This window comes from Thrips palmi, unplaced genomic scaffold (assembly GCF_012932325.1).
Source record: "Thrips palmi isolate BJ-2018 unplaced genomic scaffold, TpBJ-2018v1 HiC_scaffold_6, whole genome shotgun sequence".
NCBI classification, from domain to species: domain Eukaryota; kingdom Metazoa; phylum Arthropoda; class Insecta; order Thysanoptera; family Thripidae; genus Thrips; species Thrips palmi.
Window position 1 is genome coordinate 6957717 of NW_023144633.1, and position 20778 is coordinate 6978494.

Below are 20778 nucleotides of genomic sequence, written 5' to 3' on the forward strand. Positions count from 1 at the left end.
TTCAAAAATGTGTTGAGTGTTTGTGACTTGCGCAGCAACACCGCCGCCTGGACGTGCTGACCATCACGGCGCCGTCCAACATGGACGCCCCACTGAACCAGAGGGTGGTCGTCATCCTGGCCAGGGTGCACCCCGGCGAGGCGCCGTCGTCCTTCATCTGCCAAGGTCGTGCCAAGGTCGTGCCAAGGTCGTGCCAAGGTCGTGCCAAGGTCGTGCCAAGGTCGTGCCAAGGTCGTGCCAAGGTCGTGCCAACACCCTGAAAAGTGGGTTCTTGTCGTTAGAGTCACTCTTTATCACTTGTACCAAATACTCTTGAGCCCGGCGTATATTCATTGTGGAAATGAAATACTCTTGCTGCCGTCACGGACAAGATCCCCCTTTTCAGGGTAAAGGTCGTGCCGAGGTCGCGCCAAGGTCGAGCCAAGGTCGAGCCAAGGTCGTACCAAGGTCGTGCCGAGGTCGAGCCGAGGTCGTACCAAGGTCGCACCAAGGTCGTGCCGAGGTCGCCTGGCATGGCCTCTCTGCCCTGCGAGTGCCTCACCTTGCCCACCTTCCTCCACCTTAGCCCCTGCTCTGCCCGCAGGCCTGATCGACTTCCTGGCCGGCAGCCACCCCATCGCCGTGCTGCTGCGCGACCACGTCATCTTCAAGATCGTGCCCATGATGAACCCGGACGGCGTGTTCCTGGGGAACCAAAAGTGAGTCGCAGTCGTAAAACGAGAAAATAAAGAGATAAGAGAAGAAAAGAGCTGACGTCCGACAGTCCTAGCTCTCTCTCGCACTCATGGGGCGTCCCCTGCAGGTGCGAGAGAGACAGAGCGACGAAAACGACTCTCGGAATCAGTCTGCTGACACGTAGCGTGACCGGTGCCAGGTGCTCGCTGCTGGGACTGGACCTGAACCGGGGCTGGATCGACGCCACCCCGCTGTCGCACCCCACCCTGGACGCGGTGCAGAACCTCCTGGCGGACCTCAACCAGCGGAAGGTGAGAGTGAGACAACTGCATCGACTTTGAAAACGGGTTTCGGTATACTAAAGGTGCAGCAACTGTTTGGCGACTTGAAAAAGAAGTGTTCTAGGCAAATCTTTGGACGGAGTGCTCCAGAGTCTCTTTGAGGTCTTCATTTTCATACCGGCATTAGTTTTAAAAATGCCGCCCCACCATGAATGGAGCAAAGTCCGTGTTTGCGCTGGGAACTCCCCGTTTAGATCTGTATTCAGGCGGTGCGCCTGAAGTGTGCGCACTGTCGGACTGTCGGTGTGGAGTGGAATGTCTCGGGATTACTACGCACAAGCGCCAGACAGCGCCAGCCAGCGAGCCGCCGACGCGCTTTCACCGCCGCCTGGCTCCGAAGACTCGTCTCGTCGCTCTGTCTCTCTCGCACCCCTGCGGCACGCCCCGTGAGTGCGACAGAGACAGAGCGACGAAACGATCTTCCGGAATCAAGGCGGGCGGCTGTGCCATTAAAAGTTAGGAGCACGGCTGCGCCGCGCTCGCTGGCCGGGCCGACGCGCGGCCGGCGGCGGCAGACTGATTCCGAGAGTCGCTTTCGTCGCTCTGTCACTCTCGCACCTACACGGGACGCCCCATGAGTGCGAGAGGGACAGAGCGACGAAAGGGACTCTCAGCCTGCAGTGCCAGCCAACTCATTGCCGTGCGAGGGGCGAGGAACTGCCTTCCTCTGGGACTTTACCCGGAACGGCAGCACGCTGTGAAACGCGCCCGTTTTTCCTGGCGCTGAATTTGGCGGACAGGCTGCACTGTGGACTGATTCCGAGAGCCGTTTTCATCGCTTTGTCTCGCTCGCACCCTTAGGAACGCCCCATGAGTGCGAGAGAGACAGAGCGACGAGAACGACTCTCGGAATCAGTCCGCTGGAAGGGCTGGAAGCGCGCTGGAGGGCCCCGGGGAGGTTTCACCCTCACTGTAACAGAGTGCCAGCAGCACGGGAAACTGTGCAAATGGTCGCGCAGTCGAGCTGTGCCGCGGCGGCGTGGTCGCGAGGCTAAAACAGCTGAAACTCTACTAACGTCATTAAAAGTGTTATTTTTTTCTGTTTCAGGACGTGCACCTTGACTTTGTGTTCGACATCCACGCGCACACCAGCCTCCACGGCGCCTTCATCTACGGCAACTCCTACGACGACGTGTACAGGTCCGTCCATCCCACAGTGGGCCAGAAAGACCGGTCAAAATCCCGGACGCGTTTTGAGCTCCAGAGTCGCTGAATGGGACTCGAACCGAACGTGTGACCCCACCAATGGATGGCTCTCCGAACGAGGAATCCATTGGTGGGGTCACACGTTCGGTTCGAGTCCTGTTTAGCGACTCTGGAGCTCAAAACGCGTCGAGAGTTTTCGCCGCGCCAGGGTTCCTGGCCCACTGTGCGTCGTCCGTGCCCCCAGTGACCCTGCTTCATCGCTCATGTGCTCTCTGACGTCGCCGACGTGGAAGTCGCAGTATCGTCAGGCGGCGGCTGCGCACAGTCGAAAGGCCCGTTTGCGTGTCGGTGTCGCCGCCGTGCCGCACACTATAATCCGAGCTAAAATCTCATCTTCTCGAGTGCCGCTATCTGCCGTCCTCGCCTCCTTTCTCTTTCGCCCTTTTTTGTGTCCTTTTGGCGTGAGCGACAGTTTTAGTGGAGGGACGCCGAGCACGTCTCAGTGGAAAGGGGGGTGGGGAGGGGGTTCCATTCGGTTTGAAAGACTTTGACAACATCTCGGTCCCGACTCTCCCCGCCGCGCCCCTCCCTGCGCTCCCTTTATCGAATTCCCCTGGGATGCTCTCCTCTTACCCCGGAGAAACTTACCCCCCCCCCCCTGACAATTTACCCTTACCCCGTTCCCTGCCTCGCCGCAACGAGCCAGCTGTCTTCTCAGAGACGTCACTGCGAGCGGCTCGGAGATCCGCTTCTCTATCGCTGTCCTTCCCTTTCTCTCCGCCTCTCCATCTCGGTTCAACGCGTGTCGAGGGATTCAGAAGAGCGGTTTGTCGCTCTGTCTCTCTCGCACCCTTACGGAGAGCTCCATGAGTGCGAGAGAGACAGGGCGACGAAACGACTCCTCTGAATCACTCGGCTGGCTGCCTGCAGGTACGAGCGCCACATCGTGTACCCCAAGCTGCTGGCGCAGAACGCGGAGGACTTCAACTCCCTGGACACGATGTACAACCGGGACCCCAAGAAGGCTGGCACGGCGCGGAGGTCGGCACACCGGAAACGGAACTTGGAGTGAAAGGAACGACCGAAAAGCCAAAGGCGGGTTTCTGCCTCCAGGTACCTGTGCGCCACGCTGAAGGACTCCGTCAACTGCTACACGCTGTTCGCCTCCTTGCACGGCTACCGCCGGGACACCCCACCCTACTTCCTCAACTACAGCGAGGAGGGCTGTATCCTTTTTCACCAGTGTAGCTGGCGTAGCTCGCCGCAGTGCTGCGGGTTTGCCGATCCGAGGAAACCCGCAAACTCGCAACCCTGCGCACAGTGGGCCACAGGAACGGTGGAGGCGGTCAAAATCCCGGACGCGTTTTGAGCCCCAGAGTCACTAAATGGGACTCGAATCGGACGTGTGACCCCACCAATGGATTGCTCTCCGGACGAGGAATCCATTGGTGGGGTCACACGCCCGGTTCGAGTCCTGGTTAGCGACTCTGGAGTTCAAAACGCGTCCAAAGTTCTGGCCGCCGGCGCCGGCCTTCCAGCCCACTGTGCTGCGGCCTGACCGACAGCAGGCCGATCTCGAACAGAGAGCCCCGTCTCTCTCGCACCCGTGCGGCACGCGCCGCGAGTGCGAGAGAGACGGAGCGTCCTTGACGCGCGCACAGACTACCGCCTGGGCCGGAACGTGGCGCGAACCTACCTGGACTACTACCACGTGGTGGGCGTCATCCCCGTGGGGCTGCCCGCCTCCCCCGGCGCCCTCAAGCGGGCCAGGCGCAGCCGGCCGCGGCACCGCCGCCGGTCCAGGTACAGTAGGCGTCAGGAAAACTTCGACAAATTGGAAGCAAAACCGGAACAAAGTAGGTTGTTCAGCGTTTACTGCAGGGTTTTTAAAACTCTTCCTGGGTCCCAGGTCCTGGCCAAGCAGAGAGCCCCGGCGAAGGACACCCGGGGGTCGCGTGGAGCAGCTCCGACCCCACCAGGTAGAACAACGAGACGAATCTCCGAGGGGTACCTCACTTCGAAAACAGGTGTACACTGACTGGTGACTATACTCAATTTCCACTTTGACTAGATTGAAAATATCACGAAATGCGTTGCAAAAATACTAAAATTGGGACAAATTTACGTGGTTTGACCGACTTTTTCAGTGATTAGACTGAAACGAGGCAGTGACTGGAGTCAGGGGTGTACACTGACTAGACGAAGTGAGGTACCCCTCGCGAATCTCCGTTTGTCTTTTCGCAGCTCCACTCGTCCCTCACCCCTTTCCCCATTCCGCGCCGCAGGTACAGTGCTACTGCGTCATCACCTCGTCGAGCGAGGACGAGGACGAGGACGCCGAGACGTACTTCCTGGCCGGGCGGCCGTTTCCTCCGCCGCGCCCCATGCGCTCCAGCCACAGCCCCCCGCGGGGCCCCCACCACCCGCACCGCAGCCCCCCCAGGACGGGCAGGTACGCCCCCCGGCACGCCAGCCCGCCGGGGGCGCCGCGCGCCCGCAGGAAAGTGAGTACGACGCTCCCATGCCGAGGGCGGGGCTGCAAACTCAACCTTTTTTCGAGGGGTCCACCCCTTTTTTTTATAAAACATCTTTAATAATAAAATAAGTTACAGGGGGTCAGAGCCATTACATTGGACACTAGAGAAGGAAATACTCAGCTACACAGGATTTCTGATTACCAGTGATCACCTACAAAGTACTCAAAAAACTATAATTTTGACCAGCTAAGAGCATTTTTGGGCTATTTTCATAAGAAAAAAAAAACAAAATCCGATAAAAACGGCGAAAATAGCCAGGTTTTACGACTACGTAATGACGATTGATTACTGGACGAAGTTCACACGATTACCAGAGTGGTTGACCCCTCGCTTTTTTTGCGATTGCTGGTGTCTATAGGTCGCAGACGACCACATATTTCAAAATGATCATGCACAGCAGCACCACTCCGAATCAAAATTCAATTCCAAATTTAATTTGTTCAGGCATGACTGTTTTAACTTAAGCCGTTTGCGACGTACTAGCTCCAACAACCACGCTGGGATGTTAAGTTTGCACAGCCTGCGGCGACAAGTTTCAATATCCCCTCGACTGCGAATGACGAATGCAGCCGTCCGGTTTGCCAGTCTGAGTGCAGAGTGCTCATATTCGGGCGCCGGCGACGTTTCCCCGGGAGTTTCGTTTGAGTTTGACTTTCGCGGGTCGTACAGTGTACAGTGCTCAGCCTGCGGATGGCGGCATAGGCACGCCCGGGCGCGCCCGTGTGTTGCGGGACGGCCTACCTCCAGACTTCAGGCGCCCGCCGCCACCGCCGCCACCACCGAGCACAGAGACACGGCGCACGGTGGGCCAGAAGACCGGTGGGGCGGCCAAAATTCTAGACGCGTTTTGAGCTCTAGTCGCTAAATAGAACTCAAACCGAACGTGTGACCCCACCAATGGATCGCTCTCCAAACGAGGAATCCAATGGTTGGGTCACACGTTCGGTTTGAGTCCTGTTTAGCGACTCTGGAGCTCAAAACGCGTCTTAGAGTTTTGGCCGCCCCCACCGGTCTTCTGGCCCACTGTGCACCGCCAGCACCGAGCACAGAGACATGGCGGCCGCCACGGCCCCAGCCAGCGCGGCATGGCAGCACGGCAGGCACGGCGGGGAGGAGGCGGTAGGGACTTGCACGTGTGCCCCCCACCCGTAGTTTTTCTGTTCTGATGCTGGAGCTGCTGGCGCTACAGGCTGCGCGGGGCCGCGCTGGGGCGCGCTGGGGCCGGGCCACACCCTGCTGTGCCACAGCGTGGCCACGGCCGTGCCGCGACGCCACCCCTCCCCCACCACGCCCGGCCCCGCCACGCCCTTGTCGATAAAACCGGATGCCGAAGGCGGAAGCAACGTATTGGCGCCGGAGTGTTTATTGTTGGCCGCCTTGTCTGAAGGGGTCTTGGTGAAGACGGCCGGGCAGGGCGGCAGGGCGGCAGCGCGGCACGTCCCGAGTGGCGGAGGAAGCAGGAAAGCCCGCAGCGGCTGCGTGATTAGACTGAGGGCCCCGGCGGAACTCGCGGCAAAGGGAAAAGGGCGGCCCTCGGGCTGCGGCGTGGCGAGCTCGGCGTGCTCCAGCAACAGCTTTCTTTCTGTCTTGCAGGTGGGCGGCGGCGGCGTCATCTCGTCGTCCTGGTTCGCGTCGTCCGCGGCCGCCGCGGCCGCGCCCGTCGAGCGGGCAGAGCGGGGCCCGCACCCCACCCCCGGCGGCGATTCGCCTCCGCCACTGCTCTCCATCATCGACTTCAACCAGCTGGCCCGCGGAGGCCTGGAGGCCGCGGCAGGCGGCGGCGGCGGCGGCGGCGGCGCGGTCGGCCCCGAGGGCGGCGCGGCCAGCTCCTGCCCCCGCATCAGGGTGCGCACCGCCAGGGAACGGTCGCGGAGAAGACTCATCAGCGAATCCTCTGCCGCGGGCTGAGCGAACCACGGCGGCCCCGCCGGCCATGAGGTCGATGCCAGCATGCCTGCAGACATCCGGACAGGCAGTCTGGTGTTTTCCAGCTTGGCACCGCGAGCATGTCGCTCCAAATTCTCGTCTGCCCGGCGGCTCGGCCTCAGTGGCGGGCGGTGGGCGGTTTGGGGGGCTGATGCTGGCGGCCGATGAGGGGCTCGGGTCGGGGGCAGCATCATGCCAGCACATGCAGCACCATGGCGGCTCCGCCCCCGCCGAGACCTAGCCCGGGCAGACCCAGTCCGAGGCCCCCAGGCCCCCGCCCGCCCCCGGGTCCCTGGTCCCGGAGTCCCGGGTCCCGGACGAGGCCAGGCCAGCCGTGCCACCGCCCCCAGCGGCCCCCGGCGGCCTCCACCGCCCCCAGCATCCGGGAAGGGCGGGGCTCGGTCCTTCTCTTCCAGCTTCCAGCGGCTTCCAGTGTGGGGGGCACTCCGCCAGGGGGCGCCACGCGGCGATACCCCGCGCTGGTTCGCGCTGCAAGGAGGCCCCCTCCGGAGTCAGGGAGGGGGCAGCAACAGTGCGGGGCAAGGATGCTGCGGGCTGTGCGCGCTGTGCGCCCTGGCAGGGCCCTGCACACCCGTAGCAGGGCGTGGCCCGCGGCGTGGCGGGGAGCGCGCTACTTGCGACCCGGTGACCCCCAAGGCCTCACCCCCTTCACGTCCTTCCGGTCACCAGTCTCCGCTTCTTGCTTCAAGTCTGTCGCGGGTACTGCCCCCTCCACTTCCTCTTTTTCTATACCTCTGCTGCCAAAACCGGGAAACCGGAGAACAGGGCGGGGCCCGGGGCCGTTGGAACGAACCGCGAGAGTGGGGGGAGCGCGCGATCACGCCTTCATTTTTTGTTTTCGCCGGGGATAAAAAGATTTAATTAAATCCGTCCACAGAGATAATGTGCCCCCCTGCCGCTATCTATCTTCTGGTGAAACGCGTTTCGGCTCATTTCAACGAGCGAATGCTTTCTTTGTTGTTTTGCTGGAGGGAGTGCGTTTTGGATTGTCGTCGAACATTAGACGGGCTGTTGTGTGTTTTCCTTTTTGCTCAATATTGTTTTTATAAAATATGTTACGTCTCTGAAAAGCTGTTATTCTTCATTCTTTCGTCGGCCCGATCACCCATCACGCCATCACACCTTTAAAAGTATGCGAAGCATCGCCTTGTGAAGAAAATGAAAGGCGATTGCGAATTTAATACATCTTTTAATATAGTTTTGTTCCGATTATTTTTTGAAAGTCAACAGTGTAGTGGTGGACGAGAAGTACAAGTCAATGAGAAAAAGTTGGGGCGAAATGGCACGGACGGACATGCAATCGGGAGTCGTCCCGGACTTGGGTTCGGACTTGGGGCTGGCGAGGCGAGGCTTGGGGCGGAATGGACTTGGGGCGACATGTCAGCCCCGACGGGGCGGCCGACGTGGCGGCCGACGCACAGTGGGCCATAAGACCGGCGGAGGCGGCCAAAACTCTAGACACGTTTTGAGCTCCAGAGTCGCTAAATGGGACTCGAACCGAACGTGTGACCCCACCAATAGATTGCTCTCCGAACGAGGAATCCATTGGTGGGGTCACACGTTTGGTTCGAGTCCTGCTTAGTGACTCTGGAGCTCAAAACGCGTCAGTTTTGGCCGCCTCCACCGGTCTTCTGGCCCACTGTGCGACGTGGCGGCCGACGTGGCGGAGGCGGAGGCGCGCTGTCAACGACGTTTACAATAATCGCCTTGAGCCGCCGGCCTCTGCCTCTTGCGGCGGGCCGTCGTGCCCCCGAGTGGCGGCGGCCTGGGGCCTGGGGACCGCGCCGGCCTTCCCCGGCCCCTCCGTCCCGCCCGCGGCGGCCCGCTCCCACACTGCTACGGCCTCAGTGTGTACACACGACACGGCGCCGCTTGGCTAAATAGATTTGCCCGCCGGCCGGGCTTCGGGCTTCCCAGCGACACTTTGGCGCGGACGTCGGGAATACTCCAAAAACTGCCGGCGCGCCTCCACTGCCAAACCAAGAGTGGACAACTCCACTTTCCTGGTGCGGAGGAATTCTCCACGCTTGGGTGTGTGGAGTTTGCAGAGAACTACGCCTGCGCGATGGCCTCCAAAAGGCCTCCACGACGGCCTCCACGAAGGCCTCCACGACGGCCTCCACGACGGCCTCCACGACGGCCTCCATGACGGCCTCCACGACGGCCTCCACGAAGGCCTCCACGACGGCATCGATGACGGCCTCGACGACGGCCTCGACGACGGCCTCGACGACGGCCTCCACGACGGCCTCCGCGAAGGCCTTCACGACGGCCTTCACGACGGCCCCCACGAAAGCCTGCGCACGACGGACACCCCGACGGCCTCCACGACGGCCTCCACGACGGCCTCCAAGAAGGCCCCAACGAAGGCCTCCAAGAAAGGCCTCCACGGCTCGCTCCACGGCCTGCACGGCCTCACCGCGCGGGGTATTGGCAGAGCCATTTCTCTTGCCACTTTCAGCCCCTCCCCGTTCGCCTGTTCGGCCTGTTCCGGCTGCAACAGAGCGTGCTTCCCGGCGCCGGATGGGCTGCCTACCCACCGGGTGCAAAACGGGGCCAGGAAGGGAGGGTTGTGAAGGGCCTGGTGGGCAGGGCACTGCACAGTGGGCCAAAACCCCGGCCAGGTTTTGAGCTCCAGAGTCGCTAAACAGGACTCGAACCAAACGTGTGACCCCACCAGTGGATTGCTCTCCGAACGAGGAATCCATTGGTGGGGTCACACGTTCGGTTCGAGTCATATTTAGCGACTCTAGAGCCCAAAACGCGTTTAGAGTTTTGGCCGCCTCCACCGGTCTTCTGGCCCACTGTGCATCTGCACTGGAGGGGCGGCGCCGCTGGTCCGCCTCGCCGCCCTTCGCTGTGATTACGCCCTCGGGTGTGCTGTGGCGAAACACTCCCCGAGGCCCGGGCACGAGACACCCTCCATGTACACCCTGCCCTGCTACCTCACTGTTAGTGGCGCTGCCAGAACGGCATGGTCAATATTGGAGGGGTTGTAAGGGTCATCGGTCAACAGCACACGCGATCAATATGAGAACGGGCAGCTGGCGGAATCGTCCGCCGTCCATCGTCCGCCGAGGGACGAGTCCGGGCCGGCGTTTCAATTTGGCCGCTTTGCCTGTCGGCGCTGTCTGCAATGGCAGAAGCGGGGCCGCACAGTGGGCCAGAAACCGGCGGGGGCGGCCAAAATTCGAGACGCGTTTTGAGCTCCCGAGTCACTAAGCAGGACTCGAACCGAACGTGTGACCCCACCAATGGATTCCTCGTCCTGAGAGCAATCCATTGGTGGGGTCACACGTTCGGTTCGAGTCCCATTTAGCGACTCTGGAGCTCAAAACGCGTCTAGAATTTTGGCCGCCTCCGCCGGTTTCTGTTCCACTGTGGGCCGGGTAGGCGCCATGGTACGCCCTTCACTCGCACAGGGAAGGTCTGGGGATTCCTGGGCGCCGTCGCAGAGACGGCCGAACCTGTTCAACTCCCTCGGGTAGTCTTGCAAAAGAGCCGCCGCCCTCCTCCCACAGTGTAGCCCACACGTCCGCCGAACCTGCCCTAACGCCCAGGCAGGTCCAAAGGGCTAATGCCCGCGTGGCGTCCTATCTGATTTCGGCACGGCCGCGGCGGCCGTCGGGCCGTCAGCTCGGCGTCGGCCTTCCGCGCCCTCCCCCACCCCTGCATAAAGAGGAATGTTGACGCCGCCCTGCCTGCCGGTGCCCGCCGGGCCGGCCGCGCGGCAGATAGTTGCCACAGCAACCGCCGGGACGCGCTAAAGCTCTCGAGTCGCTTGAGTAAAGTCCTTTACCTTCGCGGCCCCCCGTCGGCCACTCGCCCCGCCGCCACGCCTAGTCCCGCCCCTGCCGCCCGCCCGCCCGCCACGCGTGAGCCTCGCGTCGGTATCGACCGCCTCTCTCCCTCTCTCTCTCTCTCTCTCTCTCTCTCTCTCTCTCTCTCTCTCTCTCTCTCTCTCTCTCTCTCTCTCTCTCTCTCTCTCTCTCTCTCTCCCTCTCTCCCTCTCTCTCGCCCTGCGCGCCCTGCTCCGGGTCGCGTCGCTCCGCGCTCCGCCCCCGCTTCAACTTCAACCTGTCCCGCCCGGCCGCAAAATGCGAGTGCGCCGAGCTTCGCTAGCTTCGCCTGCCCTGCTTCGCCGCTTCGCCGCTTCGCCGTGCCGCCCTTGTTGTTGGCGATGTTGGCGAGGGTGGCGCCGCGCCGCGTCCGCGTGCCGCGAAGTGCCGCGTGGCAGAGGGGCCGTATCGATCGCAAACATCGCCACAAATGTCCTGCCTTCTGGAAAACACTGTTGATTACGAACGAGTCACCACCCAATCCGCTTTTATCCGTTTCTCAAAGTCAGGGAACCAATGTTGTTGGGGAGGGAGGGTGTAACCTAGAGTCAGGCACAATTTTCCTGAGATAAATTTACCGAAGCTTTGCGACGAATTTTGCGTGTGATACGCACTCCCAGAGGAACACGTCGCTGCTGCGCCTCGCCGCTGGTTTAAAATTCCCTCCCAATCCGCCGTCGAGACAATCGAGATGTCTCGAAGAGGCTCTCGATTCATAAATCGAAATCGAACCTCCTGGGGGGGGACTTCGCTTAATTTTTTTGATTAGCGTCGACTGCTGAAGTTGTTGTTTATGTAGGGAGTTTTGTGAGTTGTTAGAAATGAATTTGTCAATTTCTAAGTTTTTTTCTTCCAACAAAAAGAAGCATGCTAACGAGGGCCCAACAGAAATCGGTCGACCAACTAACGTACTTCATGAATTTCATGTTAGTAGAAATAAAGAGACTGGCCTTCTAGAGGGCCTCCCAACGCCCTGGCTCAGGCTTTTGAACACACAAATAACGTAAGTTGATAAGGATCTTGTAAGTATAAGTGTTAAATTGGCCATCCGTTCAAAAGGGATGTCATAAATTTTGATCTTTTTAATCATTAAAGGAATTCTTGTAGTGAGGTTATGTTATTGTTGTGACTCACCTGTTGTTCTGTCACTCTTCCCAGAGCATCGTTTTCCTTCATGATTTTGATGCAGGAATATAAAATAATTGAAAGAAGACATTCTTTTAAAAAATACTCTCTGTTAGAGCAATTTACCTTTGTCCTGTTAAAAATTTTCCCAGAGTGAAGGTCACTTCCCTAGGCGTGTCAAAATTTTTTACATGTGTTATTTAGCTTCATCCAATAATGAATTCGTTTACAGGAAAGCAGAACAAGATGAGAATCCAAATGCTGCTCTTCAGGCCATCAAATTTTATAATTATTCTATCAAGAAACGGCACTCGGACACTTTTAAACCTCTAGCAACAGAACGAGTTATTGAGCAGGAATCAAAAGAAATTGAGAAAATTCTTGGAGAAAACATCGGTTTGGGTAGGTTCAATATAAAATTGATGGTGTTTCATCCACTGTGGGTTATTTGGGCTTTCTAAGACTACTACGCTTCTGGCACTTTGCAAACATCATTTTTCAATAATTAATTTTTTAAACAATTAGTATTTTTGCAAGCGGCTTGGATTATGAGGTTTATTACCTGATGGTAAGGCATAAATTAATGCTAATTTGCTTACTAATTGACCTTGGAGTGCGTTTTGATTTGGTCATCCATTAGTTGTAGACAGGCTCAAGTTTGTTTTCTTCATTTTCCCAACATTTACATTTTCTGTTGCATAGGCCGTGCTAAGGGCTGCAATAACCTGACACTCAGTATACTCAGTGACGGTACTGACAGGGTTGTATCACCATGCTCCTCTTCAGAAGAAGCTACACCTCGATCATCTCTTCAGTCTGACTATGGGGAAGCTTTTGATCGGTCTACGTACATTGTTGAAAAAAAGGTGTGGTAATTGTTTTTTTTTATTTTTTTCGTGCTTTTGCTTTTGGGGTGTTGTGGAACAGTTTGAAAACACACTCTAATGTGCAGGATGACCAGGAAGCATCAAACTGCACACTGATAAATGACGCACTTGAAGAGAGCTTGAAGAATTTGCAACTGGAAGTTTCAACGCTTCCTGATCCAATTTTACCTGACAGCCATAGTGACAATGAGAGTCCAGTTTTGAGGAGAAAAACAGATGACCGTTCCATAGATCAATTGAACGAGGAGGAAGTTTATGCTGAGTTGAGGAGAATCTGTAATCAAGGAAACCCAAAACGGCGATTTGAAATGAAATCTGAACTTGGTGCAGGGTAAGGCTTTAAACAACTATTGCATTTGCATTTTGAAGTACTTAGACATGTCCGGTTGCAACACCTTCACTTTTTTTTCCATTTCAGAGCATCTGGAACAGTTTCTATTGCTAGAGATATTGTGACTAACCAGAAGGTTGCAATCAAGGACATAGATTTGTCAAAGCAGCCCCGCAAAGAACTTATTCTTAATGAAATTCGAGTCATGAAAGATTTTAATCATGATAACTTAGTCAATTTCCTGGATGCCTACCTAGTAGATGATCATCTCTGGGTAAGTAAATGCATGATTCATACATGTCTTTGTGGACAGCAGATATTTTCTTCTGTGTTTCAGTAATTAATTTACTTGTTCTTCTGTTTTCCTCAGGTTATTATGGAACTGTTAGAAGGAGGACCATTGACAGATGTTGTTACTGAAACTGTAATGAAAGACAAGCAAATTGCAGCAGTCTGTCGAGAAGTATTGAAGGCTATAAGCTTCCTGCATGCCAAGGTTTGAATTCTGCATGCAGAACAATTGTGTGTGGACTGTGACTTTGTCAGTTATTTTCAACTCCAGTTTTCTCCTTTTCTTCAGGGCATTATACACAGAGATGTGAAATCTGACAATGTTCTTCTTGGTCTTGATGGAACAGTGAAGCTCACTGATTTTGGATTCAGTGCAAATATTGTTGGGGATGAAAAGCGGCAAACAATGGTGGGAACTCCATATTGGATGGCTCCTGAAGTTGTGACTCGGAAACAGTATGGACGTAAAGTTGACATATGGTCTTTGGGAATAATGGCTATTGAAATGATTGAAGGAGAACCACCATACTTGAAAGAGACACCGCTTCGTGCACTCTACCTGATAGCTGCCATTGGCAGACCTCAAATTAAGCGTTGGGACAGCCTTTCCCCAGAGTTACAGGTAAGGCTGTTGCCTACAAAACAATTTACTGGAAATTTGTTTCATTTGTCCAAGTGTCATTCTCTATGAGTTGATTTTTGTGTATTTCCCTCCAGGACTTTTTAGACCGGTGTCTTCAAGTTGATGTTGATACACGAGCCAGTGCAGATGAGTTATTGAAGCATCCTTTCTTACAAGATTGTGCCAAGCTCAGCTCACTAACTCCTCTAATTCGTGCGGCTCAAAAAATATTAAGCAAAACTTATTTCTGAGCCAACAACAATCAACCAACTTGTCAGACAACCCACTTCAGCACAACACAACCTGAGTTACCAGCCCCTCTTCTCCATTGCACAAGTCTGCATTATGTTAATCTAGTGGTTTTATTTCTTAATACCTAAATGATATAAAGTTATTGTTATTTGAAGTATTACCTAGAGCAGTGTTTAATGGGGCTCCCAATGGCCATAACAGTACCTGCTTTAGGAAGCTTGTTTTCATTTTTAATAGGTACCGCTAGTTTATAATTGATTACAATTTTGTACATTTTGTGTATTTTCACTTGTTTACTTGCAGTATTTGTGGTGTGATGTATTTTCAGCCTGGTCCAATCTGTCATGTTTGTATAAAGAGTGGGTAATGAATTCAGGTCTAGTCGAATACACCCACAATATATACGACTCTCTAGATATGAAAGCAATCAGATTGCTATCATTCATCACAGCATGATGGGCTATGTTATTTAAGTAACCAATTAGAATTTTTAGTTTTTTTCTTTAACACAATTGTGAATGTGAGTTTCACAAATGTCATACTTAACTGTGTTATGTTTCAATTGTGGGACCACTTTGAACTTCATTGAGTGACGAATTTGTGTGCTTCAAACTTGTTGACTGTCCTTGTTTATTTTGTCTCATATTCTTGACTTTTGAGCCACGTATTCTTTGTAAATGTTGATATTAGGAAATATTTATGTTAATCATTCCCAGAAATGGATAGTCTGAAATGTTTAAAAGAAAAGAGATACATTCCTGTTGTGCACTTAGAAAAAAAAAATCTTTCGCAACAGATTGATCTAAACATGTGCTCATTATTTACCTTATGGGTTTTGCTTTTTATTGATTATATTTTTAAGATTTGTATTTTTTCCATATATTTTATAGAAGTTTTATGAAATAATATTTTAGAATGTCTTCCCTCTTTTGCTGTCCTATTTTTTATACGGATGTTCTGCAGTTGTTTGCTTTTCACATTTTACTACTTCCTGCCTGATCTCCTTGATGAACTGAAGTGATTTCCCTTTCGACCAATGTTCTTTAACCTAATTGTTGCATCAGTGATTTTGTGTAGTTACATAGTAGCCATTTGTACTTGATACTTAAGTCACACCAACCTACCTAAGTGGGCTGAGGAACATCCGTCCATGTATTATTGATCAGACTATAGGATCTTCTTAGTTAGAGACTGCTTACTTAGGAACTGGGCGGTACTAGGGAATTAGTGCCATCCTCTGGAGGAAATAGTGTATAAAATGTCATGTACATAATATGTTAGTGTGCTATCAGCGTGTGTCTCAACTTACAGGGTGCATATATTGATGAAATGTTTCTTTTATGATAATTTTTTTTAGATAAGAGTTTTACAAGTTTTGGTCTGTTTTTTTTTTTTGTTGACACAGTTGTGTTAAAATGGATCATAGTTTTATTTTTAATGAAGATTATTATTCATTGAGAAATTTTACCTAATAATCCTCTGGATTGTATGAACCATGTCTTTGATGGAAGGAGTATTAAATAAAGTGACTAAAAGAACCATCCCTTTTTAAAGTAAAAAGTTCATTATCCTCAGGTCAATGCACATTTAGTTAGAAGTGAATTTTCTACTTCGGTTTTGGTTTTGGCTTTGCAGGAGCTTTCTTCTGGCCTTTCACTTTTGGAGCTTTGTCCAATCCACGCATGTTTGCTATGGGTACCCTGTATTTGTCTGCCAGAGCAAAACAAACTTAAATTTAAGTGAGGAAGTGAAAGAAAAGGTCTGTCACATAAATATCAGCCTGAACTTACCATGCAATAACTGTGAAATGAAGCGTACTTGATTTCCCTGAATTTGGAGTTGAACACCTTTTCTCCCAGGCAATGGGTTAATAGTAGTGCTAGCAGCAACACCTCGTTGACACTCCTTAGCAAATTCGGCAACATCAACTCCATAAATTTCCAAATTTGCAACCAATGTTACCTAAAAAGTTATTACAAATAATGCATTTATGTGTGTTCAGGATTAACTATGCTATGAACAGTAATAATAATCATTTTTCAATGCACCTTCTTGTTTCCAGTTCGAGTTGCAGTTTGAATATCTATAGGAGTCAGTTTTCCTTTATCTTCCTTGGCTACTTTTGGTGGGGGCAAAGTACTAGTGTCCAGCATCCGAGCCATTATTCTTTTAAGTAAATCACTGCACTGAAGAACTAAGGCCTCAGTTGGAGGAATTCCCAGAACTGCTTGGGCAAGGACTTCATCACACTTTATGTCACTAAGAAACAAAGTTTAATAAATTAAGTAAAGTTAAATGCAAAGAATCTATGAATTGCCATTGTATTAATTAATTACCTTGTGTCTGGACTTGAAAGGGACTTACTGGTCACATAGTCCATTACAACCTTTTTGACAGAAGAAGCAGTAAGCTGATCTCCTAGCCTTTTTTAAAATAAAAAAAAAAGTAAAATAGCTTAAAATTGATTTTTTTAAATCCACAGCTGTGTTTACCAAGTCATTGCCATACCTGTTGGAATATAGCCCAAATATTGGGAGAACAGCTGGTGTAACAGAGTACATTTGCTCGGTGTGAACTTCTCCACAAATGCATTTCCCCACTAGTGAATGGCCCTGCATGGCATTTCCTACTACAACAGCATCAAGGTCCAAAAATGTTAGAATAGCTTCGTGCTTATAATTGATGGCTGGAACAGATATTTTAATTATATTAGAAGTTTTTCAGTTGCCATAGTAGAAGAGTTAGGGTATTGCAACTGATTTGGAATATTTTACCACTCACAAGTTATACTCATTACACCCTTGCTTAATTCCTTTTGAACTAGGATCTTCTCCTCAGCAATTTCATCCAAAAACTTTCCAAGCTTTTTATATGATGATTTCTTTAAATCAACAGACTTTCCAGAGGGGCAAGCTGGGAGCATATGCACTTTATAGAAATTGCTTGCAAGAATAGGAAGAGGCACCTAATGAAAATTTATAATGAGAGAAAAAAATGGTTACTGTACTTGAAGATCTTATGCAAATTCCCACACTAGTGATGTGCAAAATACAATGCATCACACATCAGACAGGTTGTTAAGAAAATACACACCTTAGCAGCTGATGTTTTAAGTGCTTTTATACAGCAGAACCTTATTAATTTATCCATAGCCTCTGCTTCTGTTTCTACTGGAGCAGGTGAGCTAGACACGTCCGCAGTTTCCATGTCACTGAACTTTTGTTCAAGTTCTTTTACCCCTGTAAGATAGCAGAAAGTTCAGGTATGTGACACACATCCATCAGTAACAATAAAGCTTAATTAATAAATGATCTAGTCAAAAACAATTACCACCGGCTTCTTCTTTGTCGTTATCATCATCGTCATCAGAAGAAGAAGAAGAGGACTTCTGGTCTGAATCATCTTCACTACTTTCATCCTCTTCTTCTGAACCACCCAGTTCATCAGGCATATTTGGCATATTGGGAGGGCCTAGCTCTGGAACATTATATTTTCCTTGCGACCATAACAGGTCTCCGACAAAATGCAGAACGTTGACACATTTTCCTCGTCCTCCACACATGTACATGTCCTGGCTGGAGTGTGCAGCAACACCAACAGCGATAGGAGCTCGATTAGTTGATAAATTAACTGAAACACAATCCCCTTTTTCTAGTGTACCATAGGAATTAATTCCTATGACGCCACCAGGTAACACAACCCCAGGAAGCATGAGATCTGCTCCATTCTTAATTTTGTCAAGCACCTGAAAAAAAAATTTAACACGTAAAGTGTTGGTCAAGTGGATATTTGGCAAAAATGAATAAGATGTAATTTGCACCTACCGGGGGCCATGTAGTGAATGTTGGAACCAAATCAGGGAACTGCCACAATAAATATAATGCAGGAAACAGTTTGTTTTCCATCTCAAATGCAATTGGACCTTTTTCTATGCTGTACACATGGACCGCCTGTTTAGTATGAGTGTAAACTTTCATCACAGACACCGGGTCCTTATTTGGAATACATTCATTGAAGGCATCTTCTGTGATGGCAGGAAACGCTTTCAATACATCAGCTCTGAACTTTTTCCTGAAAAGAAGAGGATGATTTTTGTTGAATACATGTTCAGTACTGTCGGAACTACGTTAACTTGGATTCAGCAAAAGCACTGTCATTAGAGCAAAAGGAAATAAAAAGACAAGTCACTCAACAAATTTTTGACATAATGATAAAACCAAAGGATGCATAAGAATGGAGTTTAGAATGAAATTTATTTGAAAAGGTAGATAATATGTGAGATCATACCTTGCTGATCCTTTCAGTTGACTATTGCTTTTTTACTTGGAAGGGTTTAGCAAACATTTTTGTAACTGACAATCAATATTGATCTTGCAACAAAAACCATAAGCAATAAGTCGCAACACCAAAACCCACAGCTGTAGCTAGAATAAAACAGGAGCAGACCAAAACGTGTGAAACCGTCACCCCTTTGACAGAGGGACTCTGTAATGTTGGTATGTGAGGTGAATACTAATCACTGCTAAATTGTACTGATGTACTGATGTACTAGAGATAGCTCGCAATTCCTAAAAATATATGTCCGATGAATTTTCTTTTCATAAAAAAACAAATCTAACAAAAATAAAATAAAAGATAAACATTCACCATTTGTTGCTTGTTGGTACACTGTGCGTCGTCTGCTCGAAGGTAGCGTTTGTTTTGTGTGAGAGAGAAAGAAAGCGAAAGGAAAGAGAAAAACACATGATGGCTGCTCTAAGGGCCCGTGCTATATCTCTATTTCAAGGGATTCTATGCAATTCTAAATCAAATTCTAGTGCTCTTGATGTTCGGTACGATTACTTGCTGATAGGTTTCCATTCAGAGAGGCTGGGATAGATGTTTTAACCCCTCGTCGTCATTACTTTGTATTTAGTACTGTCGGCATGCTGTAGGTTATATTTTCAATTTTATTATTATAATTGTAATTCTCTACAGGTTTCAAGTTTGTGTGACACAAGTGAGGAGCCACAAAATCATTCAAATACCCAGATTTCGTCATCCTTACTGGCACGTTCGGAAAGATCGTTCTGTAAGTAAAATGGACATTCCCCATTCCTCACATTGGAGTCTTATGGAATTTTCTACATTAATCTGCATTCTCTGTTTCAGCATTATTCTGAAAATCTTACTGCAGAAAACAAAGAATTCATACAAGAGACTATTGCTAAAGAATTTGGTCCACCAACTGTTGTCAGTGGTGTTCAGACTTACGGCTCTCCTGTTAAAAATGTCACAAAAGTTGAGCCCGTAGAGTGGTTCCCTGGAATTAGAAGAACCTCAACAATAGCAAGGAAGATTGGTATTCAGCCTATGTGGCTCAAAGATGGAACTCGTGTCATGTGTACTCTATTACAAGTGAGTACAATTTTTCGGAGACTGGCATTTATGTAAGCTTTGAGCTTTCTGACTTACTGTTCTTGTTGTTCAGATTGTAGATAACCATGTTGTAAAGTATAACCCACCTGAGAATGTTATTCCATTAAGAAGACGTGAAAAAGTTGTTCCCAAAAAGGCTCTGGGTAGATATGGTGCTTTGGTTGTCGGAGCGGAGAGTGCAGATCCCCAGGAGGTATGGTGTATTTTTGCTGCTAATATGTCTATACATATGCATTTTTTCATCATGTATTAGAGGCTCTTTTCTTTCCCTGCTGAGGTCCAATTTACATTTTGCAGTTCACCAAAAACTATTGTGGATTGTTCCGGGAATCGGGACTTCCACCTAAACGCAGGCTGGCAAGGTTTTTAATATCTCCTCAAGCAGTTCTTCCTCCTGGTACTCCTCTCAATGCTATGCATTACCGAGCTGGAGATTATGTTGATGTAACAGGGTTTACGTAAGTATTACTCATGTGTTCATGTATTCATGTGTTTCTTAAATCATAAATAAATTTAATGTAATCTAATTTTTGTATGGATTTTAGGATAATGAGAGGGTTTCAAGGAGTCATGAAAAGATGGGGCTTCAAAGGCATGCGAGCTACTCATGGTGTTACAAAGACTCATCGACGTCCTGGTAATATTGGTGCAGGTGGAGGTAAAGCACGTGTTTGGCCAGGGAAAAAGATGCCTGGGCACATGGGAGGAAAGACACGAACACTACGAGGCTTGAAGGTGTGAAATTTGTTCCCTAGTGATTTCTGATCTGTGTCTTAAAATGTAACTTTATAGGAAATTAACTGATCATTTTCAACCTTTCAGATTTTGAGAATTAATACTGAATACAATGTTCTTTATGTTATTGGACAAAATGTTCCTGGACAAATTAACTCCTATACCTACATTCATGATTGTTTATTGCAACACAGGTAAGGATTTTTTAATTTTTTTTTTTTTAGAACTTTGAAAAACTTTCACAGAATTTAAATTGTTTTAATTTTTTTTATCAGGTGGGTTAGAGAGGCAAAAGATGCACGTCCACTGCCAACCTACATACCTAAAGAAGGAGAGACGCACCCAGAGGACATTTATGCAGCTGATGTCCATCCATTTGATGGATCTTCCATAATGTATGAAGTAGTTGACACTCCTACTGTGAGAACTGGTGCTAAGATTGCCAAAGCTAAAGGAGGAAAGAAATGAGAATAATACTGCAATACCTTCACAATAATCGTTTTCACTACTTCTGAAAAATAATCATGCCAGAATGTTGTAAAATATTTTGTACATTAGAGTATTAAAATTTGTTAAACTTGACAGAATTATGTTCTAGATGGAAAGTTTCCTTGCCCTTTGCACATGAAAGT

The 20778-nt window shown here is 50.2% G+C and overlaps 4 protein-coding genes across 4 annotated transcripts; 3 read left to right on the forward strand and 1 right to left on the reverse strand.

Annotated features, from left to right (window-relative positions):
* The first annotated feature begins 483 nt into the window (after nucleotides 1-483).
* On the forward strand, nucleotides 484-4145 carry LOC117652014 (cytosolic carboxypeptidase 6-like). The gene is made up of 7 exons (XM_034396639.1): nucleotides 484-698; nucleotides 875-986; nucleotides 2065-2156; nucleotides 3093-3203; nucleotides 3276-3388; nucleotides 3824-4018; nucleotides 4072-4145. Exons 1-7 carry the CDS (start codon nucleotides 661-663, stop codon nucleotides 4143-4145), a joined length of 735 nt encoding a protein of 244 aa, XP_034252530.1. The 5' UTR covers nucleotides 484-660.
* Nucleotides 4146-11204: 7059 nt separating this feature from the next.
* Nucleotides 11205-15528, forward strand: LOC117651653 (serine/threonine-protein kinase PAK 3). Its single transcript, XM_034395852.1, has 8 exons — nucleotides 11205-11488; nucleotides 11843-12012; nucleotides 12313-12476; nucleotides 12563-12828; nucleotides 12916-13102; nucleotides 13199-13324; nucleotides 13409-13741; nucleotides 13837-15528. The coding sequence occupies exons 1-8, from the start codon at nucleotides 11307-11309 to the stop codon at nucleotides 13990-13992; spliced, it is 1584 nt and encodes a 527-aa protein (XP_034251743.1). The 5' UTR covers nucleotides 11205-11306; the 3' UTR covers nucleotides 13993-15528.
* A 6-nt stretch (nucleotides 15529-15534) lies between these two features.
* On the reverse strand, nucleotides 15535-18529 carry LOC117651650 (eukaryotic translation initiation factor 2D). Its single transcript, XM_034395848.1, is given in 11 exon segments — nucleotides 15535-15703; nucleotides 15784-15955; nucleotides 16042-16252; nucleotides 16330-16416; nucleotides 16502-16679; nucleotides 16775-16958; nucleotides 17087-17232; nucleotides 17324-17738; nucleotides 17818-18064; nucleotides 18281-18312; nucleotides 18314-18529. Coding segments are annotated over 11 exon segments (1800 nt in total). The 5' UTR covers nucleotides 18338-18529; the 3' UTR covers nucleotides 15535-15599.
* A 147-nt stretch (nucleotides 18530-18676) lies between these two features.
* LOC117651657 (39S ribosomal protein L3, mitochondrial) lies at nucleotides 18677-20730 on the forward strand. The gene is made up of 8 exons (XM_034395856.1): nucleotides 18677-18825; nucleotides 18971-19064; nucleotides 19145-19390; nucleotides 19464-19604; nucleotides 19709-19869; nucleotides 19957-20146; nucleotides 20234-20340; nucleotides 20422-20730. The coding sequence occupies exons 1-8, from the start codon at nucleotides 18737-18739 to the stop codon at nucleotides 20612-20614; spliced, it is 1221 nt and encodes a 406-aa protein (XP_034251747.1). The 5' UTR covers nucleotides 18677-18736; the 3' UTR covers nucleotides 20615-20730.
* Nucleotides 20731-20778: the final 48 nt, after the last annotated feature.

Bases quoted from the DNA above. Each gene is read 5' to 3' on its own strand.
- LOC117652014 (XM_034396639.1), top strand. From the start codon at position 661: ATGATGAACCCGGACGGCGTGTTCCTGGGGAACCAAAA. The intron at 2,157-3,092 runs GTCCGTCCATCC...GGCTGCCTGCAG, and splicing joins TCCTACGACGACGTGTACAG to GTACGAGCGCCACATCGTGT. The intron at 3,389-3,823 runs GTATCCTTTTTC...ACGCGCGCACAG, and splicing joins CAACTACAGCGAGGAGGGCT to ACTACCGCCTGGGCCGGAAC.
- LOC117651653 (XM_034395852.1), top strand. From the start codon at position 11,307: ATGAATTTGTCAATTTCTAAGTTTTTTTCTTCCAACAAAAAGAAGCAT. The intron at 12,477-12,562 runs GTGTGGTAATTG...TCTAATGTGCAG, and splicing joins CGTACATTGTTGAAAAAAAG to GATGACCAGGAAGCATCAAA. The intron at 13,325-13,408 runs GTTTGAATTCTG...CCTTTTCTTCAG, and splicing joins TAAGCTTCCTGCATGCCAAG to GGCATTATACACAGAGATGT.
- LOC117651657 (XM_034395856.1), top strand. From the start codon at position 18,737: ATGATGGCTGCTCTAAGGGCCCGTGCTATATCTCTATTTCAAGGGATT. The intron at 19,391-19,463 runs GTGAGTACAATT...CTTGTTGTTCAG, and splicing joins TCATGTGTACTCTATTACAA to ATTGTAGATAACCATGTTGT. The intron at 20,147-20,233 runs GTGTGAAATTTG...TCAACCTTTCAG, and splicing joins GAACACTACGAGGCTTGAAG to ATTTTGAGAATTAATACTGA.